Source organism: Canis aureus, chromosome 19, assembly GCF_053574225.1.
Source record: "Canis aureus isolate CA01 chromosome 19, VMU_Caureus_v.1.0, whole genome shotgun sequence".
Lineage (NCBI taxonomy): Eukaryota > Metazoa > Chordata > Mammalia > Carnivora > Canidae > Canis > Canis aureus.
Genome location: NC_135629.1, coordinates 17,059,858 through 17,079,740, shown reverse-complemented (window position 1 = coordinate 17,079,740; position 19,883 = coordinate 17,059,858). Strand labels below are relative to the sequence as shown.

Below are 19,883 nucleotides of genomic sequence, written 5' to 3'. Positions count from 1 at the left end.
CCCTGGGTTCTGGGTGCCACATGGGGCTCCCAGCAGGGATCCTACTTCTCCCTCTGCCTATGTCTCTGTGTCTCTCATGAATAGATAAATAAAATCTATTTTTTTAAAAATGTTTAAGAAGGATATAAAGCATCTTAAGTTGAAAGGACTTTTCCTACAAGTCCTGCAGCTTTCTGTAAGTTGATTTTCCTCTTGTTTTTGTTCTTTCCCTTCCCTCCATCCCTGTTCGTTGCTCACACAGTGTGTGGTCAGTGTGCGGTCCTTTCAAATATATCTGGTCTCATGATCCACCATTTTCCCAAGTCAGATTCCCAAATTTCAGGCATCTATACTTTGTGGGGTTTAAAATATCCATGTACCACAAGTTATTTATTCTTTCCCAGTCAAACTACTTTCATTTTTAGTAAGTAAATATGTTAGAAAGCACATATTTATTACCACTGTATCTAGAAAATTAATGTAATTCATCAGAAATAAATGGGAACTCTAAAAAGCACCATGTAGCTATTAAAATTGAAAAACGTGTGTTTCCATAACACTCAAGTGCATTGCCAAAGAACCAATGATAACTACCACACACAATGATAATCTCTTTTTTGTTTATCTCTCAAGGTTCCTATAAATACTAAAAAAGATGACAAAGTGCTTTGGCAAATACTGGGATTTTATTTGAAAGAGGCTTTAATGCTCTCTTTCTGGCTCTGTTTCTGGGTCTGTGTCTCGTTCTTTCTCTTTCTCTCTCTCTGTCTCTTTTTCTGTCTCTAAATGACAATGTATGCAAAAGTCCTTACCAGTGGACCTTAATTACCCTGAGGGCTGAGCTGGAGAAATCTGCAAAGGAAATGCAGATTGCAAATGTGACTCCAAAGACCTTGCTCTGAGTAAAACAATTTGATGGAAAAATAACAGTATTTAGCAACAACCCTGAAGTCAGTCTCCTTAATTCCAGTACTGCAAGTTCCTGCAAAGTGAAGTCAGTAGGATAGAAACTGTCTTATGTGTGTGTGGGGGGGTGGGGGGTGGGGGAGGGGGGTATCTTTGAAAAAGTGCTCTCATTCTACACTCCTTCTAGAAACAGGAGTAGTAACACATTTACCCAGAGGCTTTTCCCCATTACCTCGAAAACTCTACCTTTTATTTTCTACATAGGTTGCAAATTTTGAAATCAAAGTTTCTGATTAAACCATCACAATGAATGAAAGGGCTTATTCTGGGCTGTGTCTGAAAAGAACCATAGTTTGTGTGGCTCGCATTAACCACTGTTATCAAGGGGCCTGGAGCCTTGCTTCATGGAAATCACTCCCTTTTCTCTAATGCCCAGCACCGAAGCAGGCCTGGAGGAGCTAGGAGTAGGATTGTTCCAGAAGGGACACAAGTTCACCTCATTTCTCACGAAAACTTCGATATCCAGCGCTCTTTGCTGATGACCTAGCACAGGAGCTAATAACAACTGAGCTGTAGCCAAACTCCCTCAGAATTCCAGGCAACCAGTGGGTCAGTTTAGCTTTTTTGCTACCACGTTCAAAAACTTAAGAACCCAGGCTATGATTCTCTTCCCCAAGAGGCAAGATAGACTGTGCTCACTCACTTTGGAAAAAAAGAAATTCTGCTTTGTGTTCCTCTTTTCCCCTTCCTGCCTTTCCCTCTTCTTCCATGGAGTGGACAGAGTGGTGTTCTGAATCTCTGAAAATGTTTCTAGAGTCAGAGTGTGGGAGGAGTCCTTATCCTGCCCTCTTCTCACTGTGAGGTCCTGGCCAAGTTCCTCAACCTTTTGTTTACAAAATGAGAGCCATAGTAGGTACATGTCAGGGCCACTGCAAAGATTAACCATGAGAATGTTTATAAAGGTCTGGGGCTCTGGGAGGAGGTCTCAGGAAATAAGAATTCGCCTCCCCCTATGCTAGACAGCCCCTCTCACTGCACTTTCCATAGCTCTTAGTTGTTCCATTCACATGTTTAACCAGAATCTAATAAAGACCCACTGTCTTTCGGATTAGCTAGTTTGCTGTCTACACTAGACTCCAGGTTTTCTCTCTGCCGTGCAGGACTCTTCAGCAAAATCCTCCAATCTTCTTTTTGGTAGAAAAACATACCTTGACACACACAACTAAGTCTACATCTTCCACATACTGTATTGCATCCTTTATTCTTCTGAGATTTTGATCCGTTCTGGATACTCCCCTTTTGCACTTGAGCTATATTTGTATCATTCATTAATCGTAGGCAACACAAACAGCTCTAAGAAATCTCTTTAAAGATTACTGACTAGAAAGGAACTAGTACTGTCCTTCCTACAGAACAAAAGATGGGAAAATGAACATTTGCCAAAAGGCACAGGCCAAGACCAAGAAGAAACAAGGGCAGTCTAGGACTTTTCTGGTGACTCAAATAACAAGCCAAGAGGTGATTTCTGCCTCCAGCTGGGCTGTGGTGCTTTCTGGGCAGAGAGGTTCAATGACCCTCCATCTAACAATTCTTGTCAAGTTGGCAGAACATGCTCTGTAATAAAGTAACAACATGATGTGGCAATACTTGGAAGAAAATCCACATACTTTTGACTTTGGGCCATTTTTTAAAATTTATTTATTCACAGAGCATTTGAACTGGCCACTAGGTGGACAGAGAAGGAAATTCCAGGCTCTGCCTCTAAGAAAATATGTTTGTTAAATCATCAGACACTGAAATGAAACCTTTATAAAAATTCTAAGCATCCAACTTTTGGTGATGTGCAAGTATATCATCAATAACATAATTTAAGTCCCCAGCTTCAGGTATTTTGTACTTCATACCTTTTAAGCATGTTAAAGACATCACAACACTAGCCCTGTGAGATAGGTGCTATTACTAGTTTCATTGTAAGAGTAGAGAAAACTGAGATAGAAAGAAACTAATTAATGAACCCTAAATCTACAGCAAATGCATGGTGAAGCTAACATTTGAACCCACAGAGTATGACCCTAAATTTGTGCTCTAGATAATTTTGTTTCATCGTTAATAACTTTATACAGAATTCATTAGTGAGTTGTTTAATTTTTGCATGCCTACTTAGATTGCTTCTTTTCTTTCCAGAAACACTGAAGACCTCCACTGCAATGTACAGTTAAGTAATCTGAGTCTCAGTCTATATTATGCTGTCAAAGTTATATCATCCCATTGTTCCTTCTGCTTCTCTTTCATTCAGCTGGTATTAGCTGTAGGGAATATACAGATTTAGAAAGAGACAAGTTTGGGAACAGGCCATATCTAGTACTTGCATTTTTTTTTTTTTTTTTTGTCATAGATGCCCCTGCTTTCCTAGCATTAGTCAGACAAATGAGTCCTTTATAGAAAATCAAATTCAGTTTTATGTGTGTATTTTAATAGACCAATTAAGTATTTCATAGTTGCTCACAATGTTCTAAATAATACATGCTTATCTCTCTGAAAATGCTTACCATGCTCTATATAATAAATGTTTATCTCTAGATGCTCAGCTGATAGGAAAGAATATATCAGCCCCTCCTCTTTACTATCCTATACATTATTTTCTTAAGCACCATAAGGAAATGGTTCTCAGTGAATTCATTATTCCCAAGAAACAAAGAAACAACTTACTTGCTCTTCACTTATTTATGAAGTTTTATAAGAATCCTTTTATATCAAAAAAAAAAGAGGGGGGAGGAATTTTAACTTGGATTGTAAATGAATTTGACACCAGAAACTCTTAAAATACCTCCTTACTTCTTGCTTAGATATTAGCATTCCAAATTTATGTTCAATATCAAGACTCAGCTATTGCCTCTTTTACAGAATTTGACAATGGCACTCTGCTTTATTAGGTTATGTCATGTTATGTTACTGAGTTATGCTAGGAAACACAATAATATCATGAACACTGTAACTGAGTATATAGCATCCTGAGAATGACGGTATAAAATGAAATTGGTCTAAATAGAAATATTTTTGTATGCCACTTAATAAAGTTCTGGGAAAATTAATTACAGCACCAGGATCTTCAGCTTACTTCAAACCACCCAAGAAATAGGAAAGAGTAACATGACCCATTTGATATTCTCCTCGAGTGGTCCTCTTCAAAGGAGAAAACTGATGGAAAGATGTGAATTCAGAATAACCTTACTATGATGTCTTGATATTCTTAAAAAAGAGTACTTTGATTTCAAAAGTTTCATATATCACATCTAGGAGTTCAGTGAGACTAATACAGAACTAGAGAATTATTCTTGGTCTCTTTCACCATTTCCCTTTTGCTGGGGAGGGCATCAGCATTTTCTTACCCGGCAAAATGTTTTTGCCGTAGGCCAAAACAAAGCACATACCTCCAACGTGCAAACTGCATCAGGAAGGTGAACAAGCACTCTTTGGTCCTGTTGACTCCAGTGCAAACCTTCAGTGCTAAAACTTCACAGAATTTGCAAAGGGAGAATAGTATTCTACAGGTGCAAAACAAAGTACAGTACAAGAAACCTGGGAATTTAAAATCAGATTCAGCGTTCTCAAAGTAACAAATAATTGAAGCTGTTTTGGGGGTGTAGAGAGAAAGAAAATAAGAGAGAAAACCCCTTCTCGGGTTTAGGGGCAGACCTTATGGTCTGTGTTGTGGGGAAGCTCTGTTTAGGGAGGCAGTATAGTCTGACGGTTAAGCAAATGCCCTCCAGGGCCATGATATTTGGAATTTAATTTTACTTCCTTTACTTAGAAGCTCTGTGAACTATTGAAGATCTCTCCATTTCTGAGTGTGGTAGTAGGAGACAGAGGGAGGTGAACTTTGCAAAAGAAAGGGGGAGGATCTGGGTTTCTCCCTGTTCCTGAACCAGAACTGTAGTGGAAAGTCTGTAGGAGACAGAGAGAGCAGACATAAACAACAGAGAGGGAGTGGAACTATAGACTTTTAAGAACTAAATATCCAATATTTGATTTCACGGTGTTTGGATTGCAGCCTACTAAATCCATAAGATTAACAGAGGCACAAATATGGTAGTTGGGGTGGTGGTGCTTCCTATTACTGTGTGTGTGGGCCGGGCTGGTGAGATGCATATATCTCTATGTAGGTCAAGATAAGGAGCTGAGTTCCTTGTTTGCAGGGACACGAGGGTGGAGATAAGTTGGGAAACATACCTGGAGAAGACAGAACAAGGATTCTGAAAAGTGAGGATATCAAAAATGAAACTATTTCTAAATCTGAAAATATAGTACCTCCTTCCCCATTCCAGGAAGTTGCAGGATTCTTTGAAAAGTCACTAAGCTTTTGTGTTTGTTTGTTTGTTTGTTTGTTGTTTGTTTGTTTGTTTGTCTGAACATGGAGTGGCAGTTTTTGCCTACTTATATCTTGCGAATGGCAGGGAGACCCTAGTTAACATTTGGAAAGCAGAATAGCATCATGTTGAAGAACGTGAGCTCTGGAACCAGACTACCTCCATTTCAGTTCTGTCTTGATATGTAGAAACTGTGTGGTCTTTGGTCTGCTGCTGATCATTTAGGAGCCTCTGACTCTTTGTTAAGTGAATGGGATAGCAGTACCTGCATTCCAGAATTCATGAGAATTCAATGAAACTACTTCACTGAGTATCCGGCACATAGTAGTTATTCTTGATATATGAAAGAAAGGGAGAAAAATAAAGATTTAAAATATTAAAATACAATAAAGTATAACAAGTAGCTAAAGGTCCAATTTATATTATTACTCAGATCTTGAACAACTCAACTGGGGTATGTCCTGCTTGCAGCATGCACACTTTCCCAGTGAATATCTTTTCCTATCCTCAACTTTGCAGGTGTCGTCCTCCTGGTCTGGTCAATGTACCCCGGGTACCCAGAGCCGTCCTCCAAGCTTATGAGAGTTGGCAAGCCACTGGCCTCCTTCTGTGTCAGGGGCTGGTACTGCCAAGCACATCCTCTTGATTGTGATCCTCAGGCCTTGGCAGCAAATAATACAGTTTTCTCACTTTAATTAGGCTGAGATTCATTCCTACACATGGCAGCTGCAAAGATGTATTCTCCTTACAATTAGATGCTGCAACACTTAACATTACTTGGACTTAATTTTAAGTACATTTTGGTGGCCCTCATCCCTCCTCTGCACCTTGGTTGCTCCAGGAGAGAGCATATGGCCTTGTAATTCTTTAAAGCTTATTTTATGGGCCATTCTCAGGCACTTCCTGCTGGCCTTTGGAACAGAGCCTTGTTTGTGACTGCATTTTTGCTTATGCTCCTGCCAAAAGCTTCCTCCAAAACCAGCAATAAAACCACAGGATTCGATAAGCCATGGTCATCAGAATGGCTTAATGAGAGCAACCTCAACAATTGGGGTCTTTAACAACAACCTACACTGCAGGACTTATACCTTGAACACAAGGACAGCCTGGGCAGGTCACCTTTGTGGCTTATGGGAGTTTCTCCAAATAATACAGAATTTGAGACCGATCTCACACTAAGCTATTTTCTCTTAAGCAAAAATGGATAGGACAAAAATAGAAACTGGTGGTTCTTTCTGGGCTTTCCTGATAGAAGAATAAATCTAGAGTCTTAAAGGGCGTTAGAGAGCAAAGAAAATTTCATTGGATGCTCAAATGGCTACCTAATTCAGTCAACCTTGCCTCAAAATATCTGAATTAGATCATGTCTCCTGCTAGCAAAAAGACACTTGAAATACAAGTTAGATACTTAAAACAGATCTTGATCAAAGCGTATTCACATGAGATGGCACCTGGTTTAAATACGGCAAAATTATATCTTGTCTATCATCTATGTGGCTATTAAACAGTTTTAAAATCTGAATTATTAATTAAAGCCTATGAACTAGTACCATTTTGGAATGACAGTGTTTTGATAGCTAACAAGACTTGTATGACTTTTGAGAGATGTTGATTTCCTTTCATGTCAACTATTAGATGCCCCATTGTAATCGTAAAAGGCAAGAAGAAATTATGTTGCACGTGGATCCTGTATAAGTGGAAATGAACACAGAATATATTAAAATCAGTGGTCTTATCAACAATGTGTTATAATGGCTTCTGATTAACACTGAGAACATGATTGATATTACTGGGAGTATGGCACACTGACAATGTGACACTGAGAAAATTCAATCCAAAGCTTGTTAATTTCATAGAACCATTCAATTTCTCATTACTCTTTTGTGACAGTTTTTGTTTTTGTGACCATTAAAAAGTAAAGACAATTTAATGGGACCTTTCAATAATGATAGTAGGAAACAATATTTTTAAATCCTCATCTGTTATTACTACTACAAATAGAAACAATGAATACAATATATTGATTTTTGGTTTTAAAAAGAGTTTGTTAACTTGATTCTTACTGAGTCACATTTAAAATTATGCAAACCCAACCCATAAAGAACTCTGAAGTCAAGGCAATAGTTCACATCAACGGTACCAACATATGTAGGTTGATTTAACTTTTCTACTGCCAAAGAAGAGAGGGCACATATTTGATTTAAAATCCTCTTTTAACTCCTAACTCTCAGAAACTAACTAGGGGTGGTGTAAGGGGAGGAGGGCGGGGGTGGGGGTGAATGGGTGATGGGCACTGAGGGGGGCACTTGATGGGATGAGCACTGGGTGTTATTCTGTATGTTGGTAAATTGAACACCAATAAAAATAAATTTATTTAAAAAAATCCTCTTTAAGAAATAGACAAGGCATGCCAGGTCCTGAATTAGTGTAAAGCTAATAACTGATAATCAAGAGCAGGTGGAGGAAGAAAAGGGGGTGTAGCTGGGGAAAAGTAGGGCTTATCTTGGTCAAATATTTGTATTATTAAAATAGGGTACATATAAGGGTTACCAAATTTGTGTATCAGACTTAATCCATTTCTTTCATTGGACTCTTTTCATGAATAGAAAGCAAATCTACAAAAAAGAATACTTATTTGGTAGATACAGAGATAAACAGCATGGATGCTTCAAATTGAAACACCCACCTACAAAAAATGTTATTGGAACCAAAATATGCTGTTAAAGTTGTGTTTGCAAATTTGAATATCTCTACTTTGTATCAGTCAGAGGAAAATATAACAGCATGACGTCATGAGTTAGTGTATCATAATCATAATAATTACCATATATTGATCACCTCCTCTATAACACACTATAGGTTAGATACTTTAAATTCCTTATTTTATTTAATCCTCATAACAACACTGATAAGTAGGTATATTTATTGCATTTTTTCCCTTCTTCACTGATTTACCCAACACTGTCATCTGTTTCATTGAGAAATTTGAAACCACCCTGAAAAACTTTCTCATCTGACCAGCAAATAATTCTTACAATTTTTCTCTTCTCTCTGTCTCGTTCTCTGCTTCCCTCCCTTTCCTTCCTTCTTTTCTTTCTCCATAGTCTTCTACTCTACTTCTAAAAATTGAAGGTTTTCAGGGACACCTGGGTGGCTCAGTGGTTGAGCGTCTGCCTTTGGCTCAGGGCATGATCCCCAGGATCTAGGATGGGTCCCGCATCAGGCTCCCCACGAGGAGCCTGCCTCTCCCTCTGCCTGTATCTCTGCCTTTCTCTGTGTGTGTGTGTGTCTCTCATGAATAAATAAATAAAATCTTTTAAAAAATTGAAGATTTTTAGAGTTTGGTTCTAGATGATTGACTACCAAATTCTCATGTGAAAAATTTAAGAGGCATCCCATGGGGATTACACACATTCCCATCGCTTTAAATACTGTATGCTGATAGATTCTATTCTTATAGATCTAGACCTTGCCTCTCCTCTGAGTTCAGGGCTCAGATGTTATATAGCATACATGACATTGTCATTTAAATAACTCATGGATGAGACACACATAATATATTCAAAATAGAAGTCTTTAATCTCTCTAAATCACACCACTAATTTATTTCAATTAAACTCCAGTAAAGTTGTTTAAGAATGAGCAAAAAATGCACACATAATTTATATACTTTATAATTTTTTAAAGATAAAGAGAGGTGTAGGTAAAGATTTAATAATCTCTACTCGCATATCTCCTATTCTTCCCTTGTGATAACCAAGGTGAATATTAAAAATACATATTCTATAACTTTCTCTATACCAATTAAAAGAGATCCTCCTTTTGACTTTTTTCTCTCACAAAAGTATAATGTCATAGCAATATTTAGCACTTTTTTAACATAATAGTATAACTCACTTTCCAAGAACTTTCCACATTAGTCCTTTATATTTAAAACATTCCTTCTAATCATTGATGGCATTCCATTCTATGAATGTTGCAGATGTTGCTCAACTGCTGCACTGATTTATTATTTAATTATTTCCAGGTATTTCTTTTGTACTTTTAATATAATCCCAATATAATGTAATAGCCTCAGCTGCCCTGATTTTTGCAATTTCTCATTGTTCATTGCTGACTATGTGCCCATGAACATTGCCTCATTTCAATATTGTGAAACTTTCCTGCCATTTTCTACATCTAGGTTTCGGAACCTGTTTTTCTTTCAGCAAGAAATATTTACCCTGTTCCATAGCACCATTGCATGGCTGCCTCTTTCTCATCCAATAGATCTGCATTCTGTTCTTTTCATTCACAAGATATGTCAGTTGGGATAAAAGGTTAAACTGCTATAACACAGAGATAAATGCTTCAAACAAGATAGGAGTTTACTTATCCCTACTATAATGATCCAAAGTGGATGTTCCAGATTGGCTGTGGTTGTACTCCATGCAGTCACTCAAGTACCCAGGTTAAAGGTGGCTCTTTCATCTTCAACAAGATCTTTCATATCATTGGCAATCTACATGCTGGTGGGATAGGTGGAGAATGTAAAACTATGGATATTTCCTTTCATACATAATAGATGGAAGTTTCACTCATTGTCTGCTTACCACATTAATTGCAAAGATGTCTAAGAAATGTATCCTCTGATTAGAAAAATGTATTTGATTTATTAATCTATTACTATGGAAGAAGGAACAATGCATTTTTGTAGGTAACAGCACTCCTCACTCCACAATAATTATTACAATTTATGGATGTACATTTGTTTTTTAACTTGTATTCTAGTTTTCCTATTAGATAATAAGCACAATAAGGGCAAGGTACATGCCTGATTTGTTTACTAATGTATCTTCTCTCCTAATACACTTCCTATATTTTTAATAGGTGTTCACTACAAATTTTTTAAAAGAGTAAATGAGTATTAATGGGATTTTACAGGCTAAAAAACTAAAGTTCAAAGAAGTTCAACAGTCCTGGAGACTGAATGATGATTCCAGGAGTGTGGAAAGAATATGTACTTCATGTGGATGGTTTAATGAGATAACTAGTTAGCTTCCTTCTAACAGTGAATTTCTATGATTCTTTAATATTGTAGGAAATTACAACACTCCAAACAAGATCATGAAGCTGCTTTGTGAAGGAGTAGAACAAGGAAATTAGAAAATATACCTTCTTTCTCAATGGTTCAGTCACATAGAACTCTTTCCACACACCATTCCATCCTAAATTCTCACAGACCCCATCTGCACATCAAATACCAAACATTAATCTAAGATGCTAGAAGATTGCAGCAAACTTGCTATATACTTTTGTTTGTTTGTTTTTTATCACACCTTCCCTGGGTAAGGAAAGTAAATATGTGCTGGGTTTTAAAGATTTCCTGCTGGGCTACAGATTGCCTGAGGAATAAAAGTAAACAGATAGTAGGTAATGTTAATAAATGTCTTCATCACATATTTGATTTAATTATATTAAAAAGAAAGAAGAAAGAAAAACAAGATTTTTAGAGATAACAATCAGGGTAGATAAATTAATCATCAACTAAATCTCCTGGTCAGTCAAGTGTGAATGCCCATTACTGTTAAGAATAAAAATAAGTTGAAGATTATACTTTAAAATGTTTTTTTACTGCAAGATAATTCTAAAGCTGTTTTGTTTGTTTTCCAAGATATTGAAGACTTTGAAACCAAAACAAGAAGCATGGTATCCGTCCGAGAAGGTCAAGGTGTGGTGCTTCTCTGTGGCCCACCACCACACTTTGGAGGTATGGTGGGGATTAATTTGGGTCACACCATTAATGTGGTCACTACAGGTGTTAAAAAAGGCACATCATGCCTTGAAGTCAATGTAGCTCTTTATCAACTCAAGCTCTTCACGTTCATCCTACTATATCTAAATAGTACTAATCTAAATCTCTTTTTAAAGGAAATTTTGGTTTATGCAGTCACTCAACAAGCATGACCTTAAGGAAATGCAGCATGGCACCCAATGTGAGGACAAGGGTACAAAGTGAAACTGATTAGTGTAGTGGCTAGTACTTATTCAGAAAAGAAGTACTTGGATTCTTATTTCATTGTTATTATTGACCTCCTTGGAAAAGCAAATTCCAGCATTCCTCTTGGCAACCTCACTTTAACAATTGGAAGAGGAGAGTTACTCCATTAATTAGAAGCAAACTTTCAATGGGACCAAATCAGAATATCTCCTAGCAATGGTGAAATCATGCAGTCAATGTCAGTCTCTAGTTTGTAAGAATCTGGATTGACCTGTGAGTTAACCTGTTGCCAAGGATCTAAACCACCTGCTGACTCTCACCCCCTTGGGATTGCATTTTGTGAAATTCAAAATGATTTGGTAAAATTTGGTAGATTCTCAACCAATAGTGAATATGGAAGAGTCAGTATAAAATATCCATGGAGGCATTTATTTGGTACCATTTCAAATACCATACTGATTGTTTTACAGTTACCTTAATAATAATAGCAAGTACTTAAACAGTAGAGATCTAAATACTTTATATGTATTAACTTTTAAATTTCTTACAGCAGCTTCATGAGAGAGATTCCTATGATTATTGTTTTATAAAAGAGAACAGTATGGTAGAGAGAGAAGTTAAGGAAACCGTCCATAGTAACATAGCTGATAGGCAGTGGGGTCAAGCTTCAAATCCAGGCAGTCTGGCTCCTTAGAGCAGTCCTTTTATAGTTGTTTTCCACTCTGGAATGGGAGAACTTTGAAAGCAAATATAACAAATACTTAAAAATAAAATAAAATAAATTTTTATCACTACTATTAAACAAAATATTATTTATGATCTTTTAAAAACTTGAAAATACTTTTCCATTATTTTCATTTTTATATGATCTCATGAAATGCTGATGTAAAAAGAAAAAGAAACTGATTAGAAGTTAACAATATTATATTCAGTAATATTATAGAGTAGCATAGCATTATGCTTACCTGAAATATTAGGCAAGAATTATACGGTTTGCAGTGGTATTTGAGATAAAATTATTCTAGAGCATTGAAAAAACTTGATGGTGCTTATTTTTCAACCATAGGGAAATTATTTGTTGCTACTATAACCCAAGATGACAAGATATGCAAAGTCATGTCTGTTTGTACTGTCAGTCTCTCTCTCTCTCTCTCTCTCTCTTTCTTTGGTACTGTCAGTCTATGTCATTTTATGCTCTGACTTTGGTCAAGGAATCTTGACAGAACTGAAGATTATTCTCAACTTTGTTTACTATAAATAAAGGTAACAGGTATGTCAAATATTTGTGAATGAATGTCACATATTTAAAAAAGGCAGCCAGTGGGTGCCAGCTACTGGATAGCTCAGTAGATTTAGCTTTCAGCTCACATCATGATCAGGGTTGTGAGATAGAAGCTCCACCCAGCACAGAGTCTGCTTGTCCCTCTCCCTCCCCCTCTACTTCTCTCTCTAAAATAAATAAAATCTTTAGAAAAAAAAAAAAGGCAGCCAAGTAAGAGAAGCTTTCCCTTGTTACCTTGTTATCTACCACTGTTAAAATATATGTTGATCATTTAAAGCATTGTAACCCTTGTTATAACAGTGTCTCTCTGCTTAATGCCATGAGATTAAGTCACAGATAGACAAATGCTGCCTTCAATTTAGATCTTTTTGACTATATAACTAATGCTTATTGCATGCAAGTTATAACAAACTTGTATGATACCAAATTTTATTATATCATATATAATGTTTTAGCAGGATCCCAAGGGTATTTTTCCATATTGACGTCATCCAGTATATAGGAATTTTCATCCACGGTGTTCTAGGGTGTGCCATGGGCTTTCTCATCTCTATAAAGGCAGAAATATTAGGATACCATTCTTCTGTTCTTTATAGTTCTTAACAGATTAAAATTAAGGCGAATATTGACAGACACCCTTTGATCTAATTAATTAGAAAAAATGTTAATAATAGTAATAATGGCTACCAATTATTGAATTGTTATCATGATCAAGCCCTAAGGGCTTTCCACTTAAATTATCATTCCCAGTATTCCAACAATTAGGAACAATAATTTTAAAATGAGGAAACCAAGACTCAGATAAACTAAGTAAATCAGTTTTCAGCTAGTAAATGAAGTTGAGATTCCAATGCAGAAATTTCTAACTTAAAAAAAAAAAAAAAAGCCTTCAGATAGGAACCTCTGTAGTTAATGGTTAAACTTCAGATTATTTATCAGTTTCAACACTCTTACACCTCCTGGGTTTGCTAAGAGTTCTAAGAGTGTCTTTAACTGGCTCATTTAAAACAATTCCTTATTCTTCCTTTTCCTTTCTCACCTTCCATGAAGGTGAATTGTACCAAGAAAGACTTCAAGAATATAGAGAAACATAATGATTGGATAATCTTCAAACTGGATTAATGGTCAGCTGGTTTAAAATGAGCCAACTTTACACATAGAAATTTTTTCTTTGTAATTTTTTTCCTTAGTTTAGGATATACATATTTTTTTCATTAGTATCTAACAGTCTACCAAAACTTAGTAGCTTCAAGCAACACCCATTTATTAGGACACAGTTCTATAAGTCAGAAGCCAAAGGATGTGGATGTTTTCTCCAGAGAGACTCTCAGAAGGATAAAATCAAAGTCATAACCAGACAGTATTCTCTTCTGGAAAGTCTGAGGAAGAATCCACTTCCAAGCTCACTCTAGTTGTTGGCTAAATTCATTTCCTTGCTATTGTAGGAACAAGGTTCCCAATTCCTTGGGACATCTAGCCAGATGTCAAGGGCCACTGTCACCATCTAGTGGATGCCCACATTTCTTGCCACATCTTTCTCCATCTCCAGAGTCAGCAGCAAATGTCCCTCACATCAATTCATTCCCTCTGATAGTTCAAATCTCTCTAGCCAGGACAAGGGAGCAATTATATTAAACTTGATATGATCAAAACATTCTGAGTTCTTTATATTTTCTCTCTAGTATAGTCACACACACACACAAAGGAAAACGTTTCTTAATAAGGCAGGCTTATCAAATACATTTTAGTGTGTTTTATAAAACAAAAACTAAAAACCAAGAACTATGGGAGAATAAGAAAAATTATCAATTGGACTGAATCCTATAAATTTATCCAGGAAAAAAATATCTCCAGGAACAAAGCAAAAGAAAAAAGTGTGTAGATGGATTTCCCATATAAATTATTAGTGACAACTCAGTGAAATAGAGTAATCAGCATAAGCCAAACTGAACAGGTGCTATTATATGGATGTCCTTTTTTTTCCTGAGTACACCAAAGGAGACCTGACTCCAGAATAGGCTTTCTCATGGATTACCTACCCAAATTTTAAGGTAACCACAAAGGTGCTATTCTTCTAGAAAGAGAGGATTTACAGAGAGAGCTTATTCTAGAGAAAAGTATCCATAGTGAAAAAGAAAAGAAACCTAGACAATGATGCCAGAACACAAAACTTGCACATTCTGCTTTATCCTTAGAAATGTGATATTTGGACACAAAACAGGAACTATTCCCTATATTCTAAGGAAAGAAGTAAATTGGCTTTCTTAATCCTATTTCTTAACTAGAGATAAACTCCATGAATGTGACTGAATCTATGCCAGTAGAACCAGATTAAACCCTCGTTTCCATCTTCCTAAAAATATAATTCTAAAATATTACAGAGAAATAGAAGTTTTACTGAAAGTTTTGTCTGAACAACACAGAGTGCTACAATGCACATCTGATTGAAATACTTTTCTTTTTTTTTCCTGTTAGACATCACTTTCCTTTCTCCTGAAGTCTCTGTATGATAGTCTATGACTTCCCCCATATACTCACAATCTCTCACAATTCCTTCTATTGTCTATTACAGTTATTATCCTTAATTTGGATACCCGTGTCAGAACAATACAAGCCTCCTAGTTAGACTCTTGGTGATTGCCAAAGGTAAACTTTGGTAGTCAGCTAAATAAAGACTTTTCCTTTCCTCCACAAGGTCTCTGGAGGATTCTCTATATCCAGGTTTATGAGACAGAAAGAGACAATACACTATTTATTATACTTATTGATTTGGGGGAGGGGTCACTGAGTCTTAGAATGGACCTGAAGTGCCATGCAGAGAAGTCTTTCTATCATGGGCTTTCACTCACCTCCAGGATGAGCTTTGGTTAAGAACTTGTAACAGAGATTCTGCATAAGTCATTTGCAGTAGCCCTGAAAGCAAAATGTCCTCTAAATTTTTCTAATGGACATGAAACCCTTGAAGCCAAAGCTGTAGGTTGAATATGAAAATAAGCTGTCAGTAGATCTTCATGGGTGCAGTGAGTTGGCTGAGCTTCACATGAAATTTTCTTTAAAAAAGACAATGTGAAGAAATGATACATGTTGTCTAATATAATTAAGACCACCTTCACTGTGAAATAATAGTTTCCCCATATCTAAAGTAAAGCAGATTCTTTCCCTTTATTGTCTCGATATAAAACTTTCAATCCTGGGCTCATAAAAATCATAGGTTTAAAATTTGTTTTAGGGGAACTATCCCATTGTCTTCAAAGATATAACTTTTAGGTTAGTAGAACAATTGAATTTATGCCAGTAGTTTGGAGCATCTATGTCTGTGGTAGGAAGATAGCACTGTTGTTTAAGCCCAGCATTTGTATTTCCATCAATAAAAGTGTTGACAATTCAGCATAAATGGAAAATCATTCCAGCAAAAACTCAAAATTGTATTATAGAATAAAGAAGAAAATTACATTGAGAAAAAGTGCTAAGCTTTCACATACTCTTCTTCTCAATTAGCTTTTTTTCCCTTCTGTTTCTGAAGTAAATGACAGTGGCATTTTCTTTTTGTTTTTGTTTTTGGTTTTGTTTTTTGGTGGAGTCTTTGGTTTTATTTTTGTTTGTTTGTTTTTTGTTTTTTTTTTTTTTTTGTTTTTTTGACAGTGATGTTTTCTTAGTGACTAGGTCAAATTAGCAGTCTTACTTTGGGGTTGCTTGAACATGTAAAAGACAGAACAGTTGCCTGTGTGTATAATAATAGTGACAACAGCATTATTGAACTTGTACTATTTATTTACTCAGCAAAAGTATATTGTGTACATACTAAGTGCCACTCATTTTAGTGATTTTAGGGATCTAGTGGAGAACAATGTGGCAAAGTTTTTACCTTCATGATTCTTATAATAAAACAAACATAAAAATGTGACAGATGGTAATAAAAGATAGGGAGGAAACTAAATGGGATAAGGAGTGCTGGGTGTTGCTATTGTATATTCTTAGGGTGTTGCTATTGTATATTCAAAGAAAACTTTCTTGACATTTGAGAGGAGAACTCAAGGAATGAGAGAGTGAAACATTGAGGAAAGGCAATTTGGGCAGAGGGAACAGCATGTGCAAAGGCCTTACAGTAGGGCTGCATCTGGCACATTGGAAGGATAGCAATAAAATAAGTGTGGATAAAGAAAAGTGAGCAAACAGGGGCATAGATGAGGTTGTGAGCACCGCCTTAAAGATATTTTAGAGCCTTTGAATTTTACTCTGAGTGAGGTTAGAATGGATTGTATGGTTTTGAGCAAAAGACTGACATGCTTTCTCTGACTTCCAGTTTAAAAAGTTTATTCTAGGGAATAGACCATAAAGAGACAATAATATGAGGAATTAAAGGTGATTACAATTACTTAGGTGATAAGTAACAGTGACTTGAACCAGGATGATAGCAGCAGATAGGTGAACAAGTAACCATCTTTGGTATATAATTAGAGGGTATAACTAAAATAATTTCCTGAAAGATTGGATGTGGGTTGTAAAGAGAAAGAGGAGTGGAAATAGCAAGTGTTGTTACCTGTGTTGGAGAATATGTAATACCACCCACAGAGAGGTAAATTGATTTGCCTAGTATTAGTGTACCGTGTTAGAACCAGAAAGATCATGTACCTGACCAGAGTCCCAGAATTAATTGTCCCAGGTCCAGTGCTCCACATTTCCTCTGTCTACTTTCAGAATCTTATTTTTCCTGGTAAGAATATTTTCCCTTCCTTTCTAGCACATCAAACAGAACTCTCATGTTATATACTCTTTCCATTTGTACAGCCCAGGAATTCTCAACAGCAGCACTATTGACCATTTAAGTGTGAGATAATTCTCTGTTATGGGGTTTGTCCTGTGCATTGTGAAGATGTTTGGCAACATCTCTGGCCTGTGCCCATTTGATGCTAGTAGCGGCCTTCTCCCAATAGTGAGAAGGGAAAAAATCTCCAGATATTGCCAAATATCCTCTCTCAGGCAAAATCACCATGGTTGAGAACCACTGGCATGACCCATCTCTTATATTCTCTGTATTTAATTCACTCATAGAGGATGGGAATTGAGAAGAAAAAAGGAAGTCTAGACCTTCTGTATTTGCCTCCCATGACTTACCCAGTCTTTCTTAAAGTTGGAGGTTTCTCAGAAGTTCCTTCAGAAGCTGACTGTGTTTTCATTCCTTCTCCAGGTAGGACTTGCCAGTACATGAACAGTCCTAGAGTTCTTTGGAAGCTAGCAATAATAGGAACTCAGAGGGCCTTTATTTAGTGGTTGTTTGTAAGCCACAAAAGCAGCTATCTCCATGATTCTGAACAGGAGATCTATAAATCAAAAGGCATCTAATAAAATCTAGGTGGTTAAGCAATAATTGTGGGACAAATGGGAACTCAAATAGGAGTGGCTGTAAAGGTGTCAAGGCAGTGTTCTGGATTACATCATAAACTTGCTCAATACCAATATCAAGGACTTCAACCCAGAAAAGGAATTATTTTTCTTGGATTAGGTCTTTGCCACTGAGCTAGCATAGCCTTGATTTACCACTCAACAGGCAGTCACATTTAACCCTAGAGCTCTGCACAAGGTTTGTAGTAAAGTATACTCATTCCAGAATATTCCAAAGGGTAGATTTATCCACTAAATCTGGGCACTATGCTTCAAATTCCTTATTCTTCTCATTTATTTTCTACTTCTAGAAACATACTACCAAGTTTAAGGTCTGTTTTACAGAGCCAATAGAAGTTCTCAGTGTCAGTGTTTATTACTATTGGTGTCTTTCACATGGGATACTTGCCCTCTAATAAAAATAACATCCCATATAATGGGTACAATTGCATATATCTCTTGTGTTTGTATTTTAAATATTACAGTGCAAGATATAGGGCTGTAAAAGATGTCAAAACATAATCATGCTCTAGGGAAAATAGAATTTGTTGTATGCCTGAGAGAACAGCAGATAGAGTTTTCAATTGCTTACTGCAGATGTGCCATTTCTAATAATAATAAAATTGTAGAGGATGGTGTCAATGTGAAACTACCAACAATGCTTCAGAAAGGACCAATTATCATTCAGTTCTGATGTTACTGCTGAGTCATCACAGGGAAAATGCATCACAATCATTAATAACAGATAAATGTCATAGATGGTGGAGAAAATATTTTAAAAACTCAATGATTTCAAGTTAAGTGGCTCATGAATTATACATTTAATTAAGAAAAGACAAATGGGAAGAATTTTAAACTTCCAATTTGTAAGGTATTTTTTTTCTTTCCCCATTAAATACATACAAATTAAGTATGACAGTGGCTGATGATGGAACAAAATAGATAAGAGCCCCCACTACAGCCTGGCTATTTGAGTGAATGGGAATAGAGATACCATGGGGAGATGGCAGATGGGAAGGATGAAAAATACAGTGACAGGAAGGTCTTGCAGGTTAGCATCTTCACCAGTTCACAGAGAAGTACCTGGTGTCTAGTCACAGAGCTGCTGCCATCTTCCCCTCTGCTCACTCACCCATAAAATGAGAAGATTGAGCTGGAAGATCTTTTGGTCAACTTCCATCCTAGACATGCCATGCATCTGTGAATTAAGGAACATCCTTTTTTTCCTGGGTCCCAAACACCACCCAAAGAGAATTTTAAAATATAGTCACCATTTTATCAAACTCTGAGCCATTTCCCTTCCTAGTATGATTATACAGAAGAGATTTGGAATTACTATTATATTAGTGATTTTCAAAGTAGTGTTCCAGGACCCACCAGTGCCAGCATTTCCAGGGTATTTGTTAGCGATGCAAATAAATTCTCTGGCTCCTTCCCAGACACACTGAAAAAGATACTGGGAGGGTAGATCCCAGCAGTTTGTGTTTTACCAAATCCTCTGAGTGATTGTTACACACACTAAAGTTTCAAAATCTCTGCTCTAGTGAGGCCATTTTGGAGAAAAGAATTATTTCTTAATGGCTTAACAAATGTGTTCTGTTACCTGCTAGCAGTAGCTATAGATACATTGAAGTAATTGAAATGACAGATTGACCTTTTTTTCTCTGTAAGATTCTGAGGAAATTGAACACAGGACAGACAGTGTTGGTGAGATAGGTGGTGAGGAACAGTTGTCCTAGTTCTGAGTAGGCTTTGATATGCAGAGTTTGGGTTTTTAGAAGGAAGTCTGAGAGTAAGTAAGGAAGAATGCTCCAAGGGGAGCATATTGATTTAGAAGACTAGGATCAGTTGTAGATAAATAGAAAAGAAGAAAAGTGGTATTAGGGAAAGAGCAAAGGATTTGGCATCTGAAGGATCTAGGTTCAAGCCCTCCACCTTTTACCTGCAAACAATGTGATGTTGGGAAATTACTTTTATATTCCTAGCT

General features: G+C 36.5%; 1 protein-coding gene across 1 annotated transcript in view; it reads left to right on the top strand.

Annotated features, from left to right (window-relative positions):
• CNTN6 (contactin 6) overlaps window positions 1–19,883 on the top strand; it is a 275,835-nt gene that overhangs the window by 149,372 nt on the left and 106,580 nt on the right. The window contains exon 5 of the mRNA XM_077858034.1: window positions 10,906–11,001. Within this exon, the coding sequence (XP_077714160.1) occupies window positions 10,906–11,001 (96 nt within the window). The remainder of the gene's footprint in view (window positions 1–10,905; window positions 11,002–19,883) is intronic.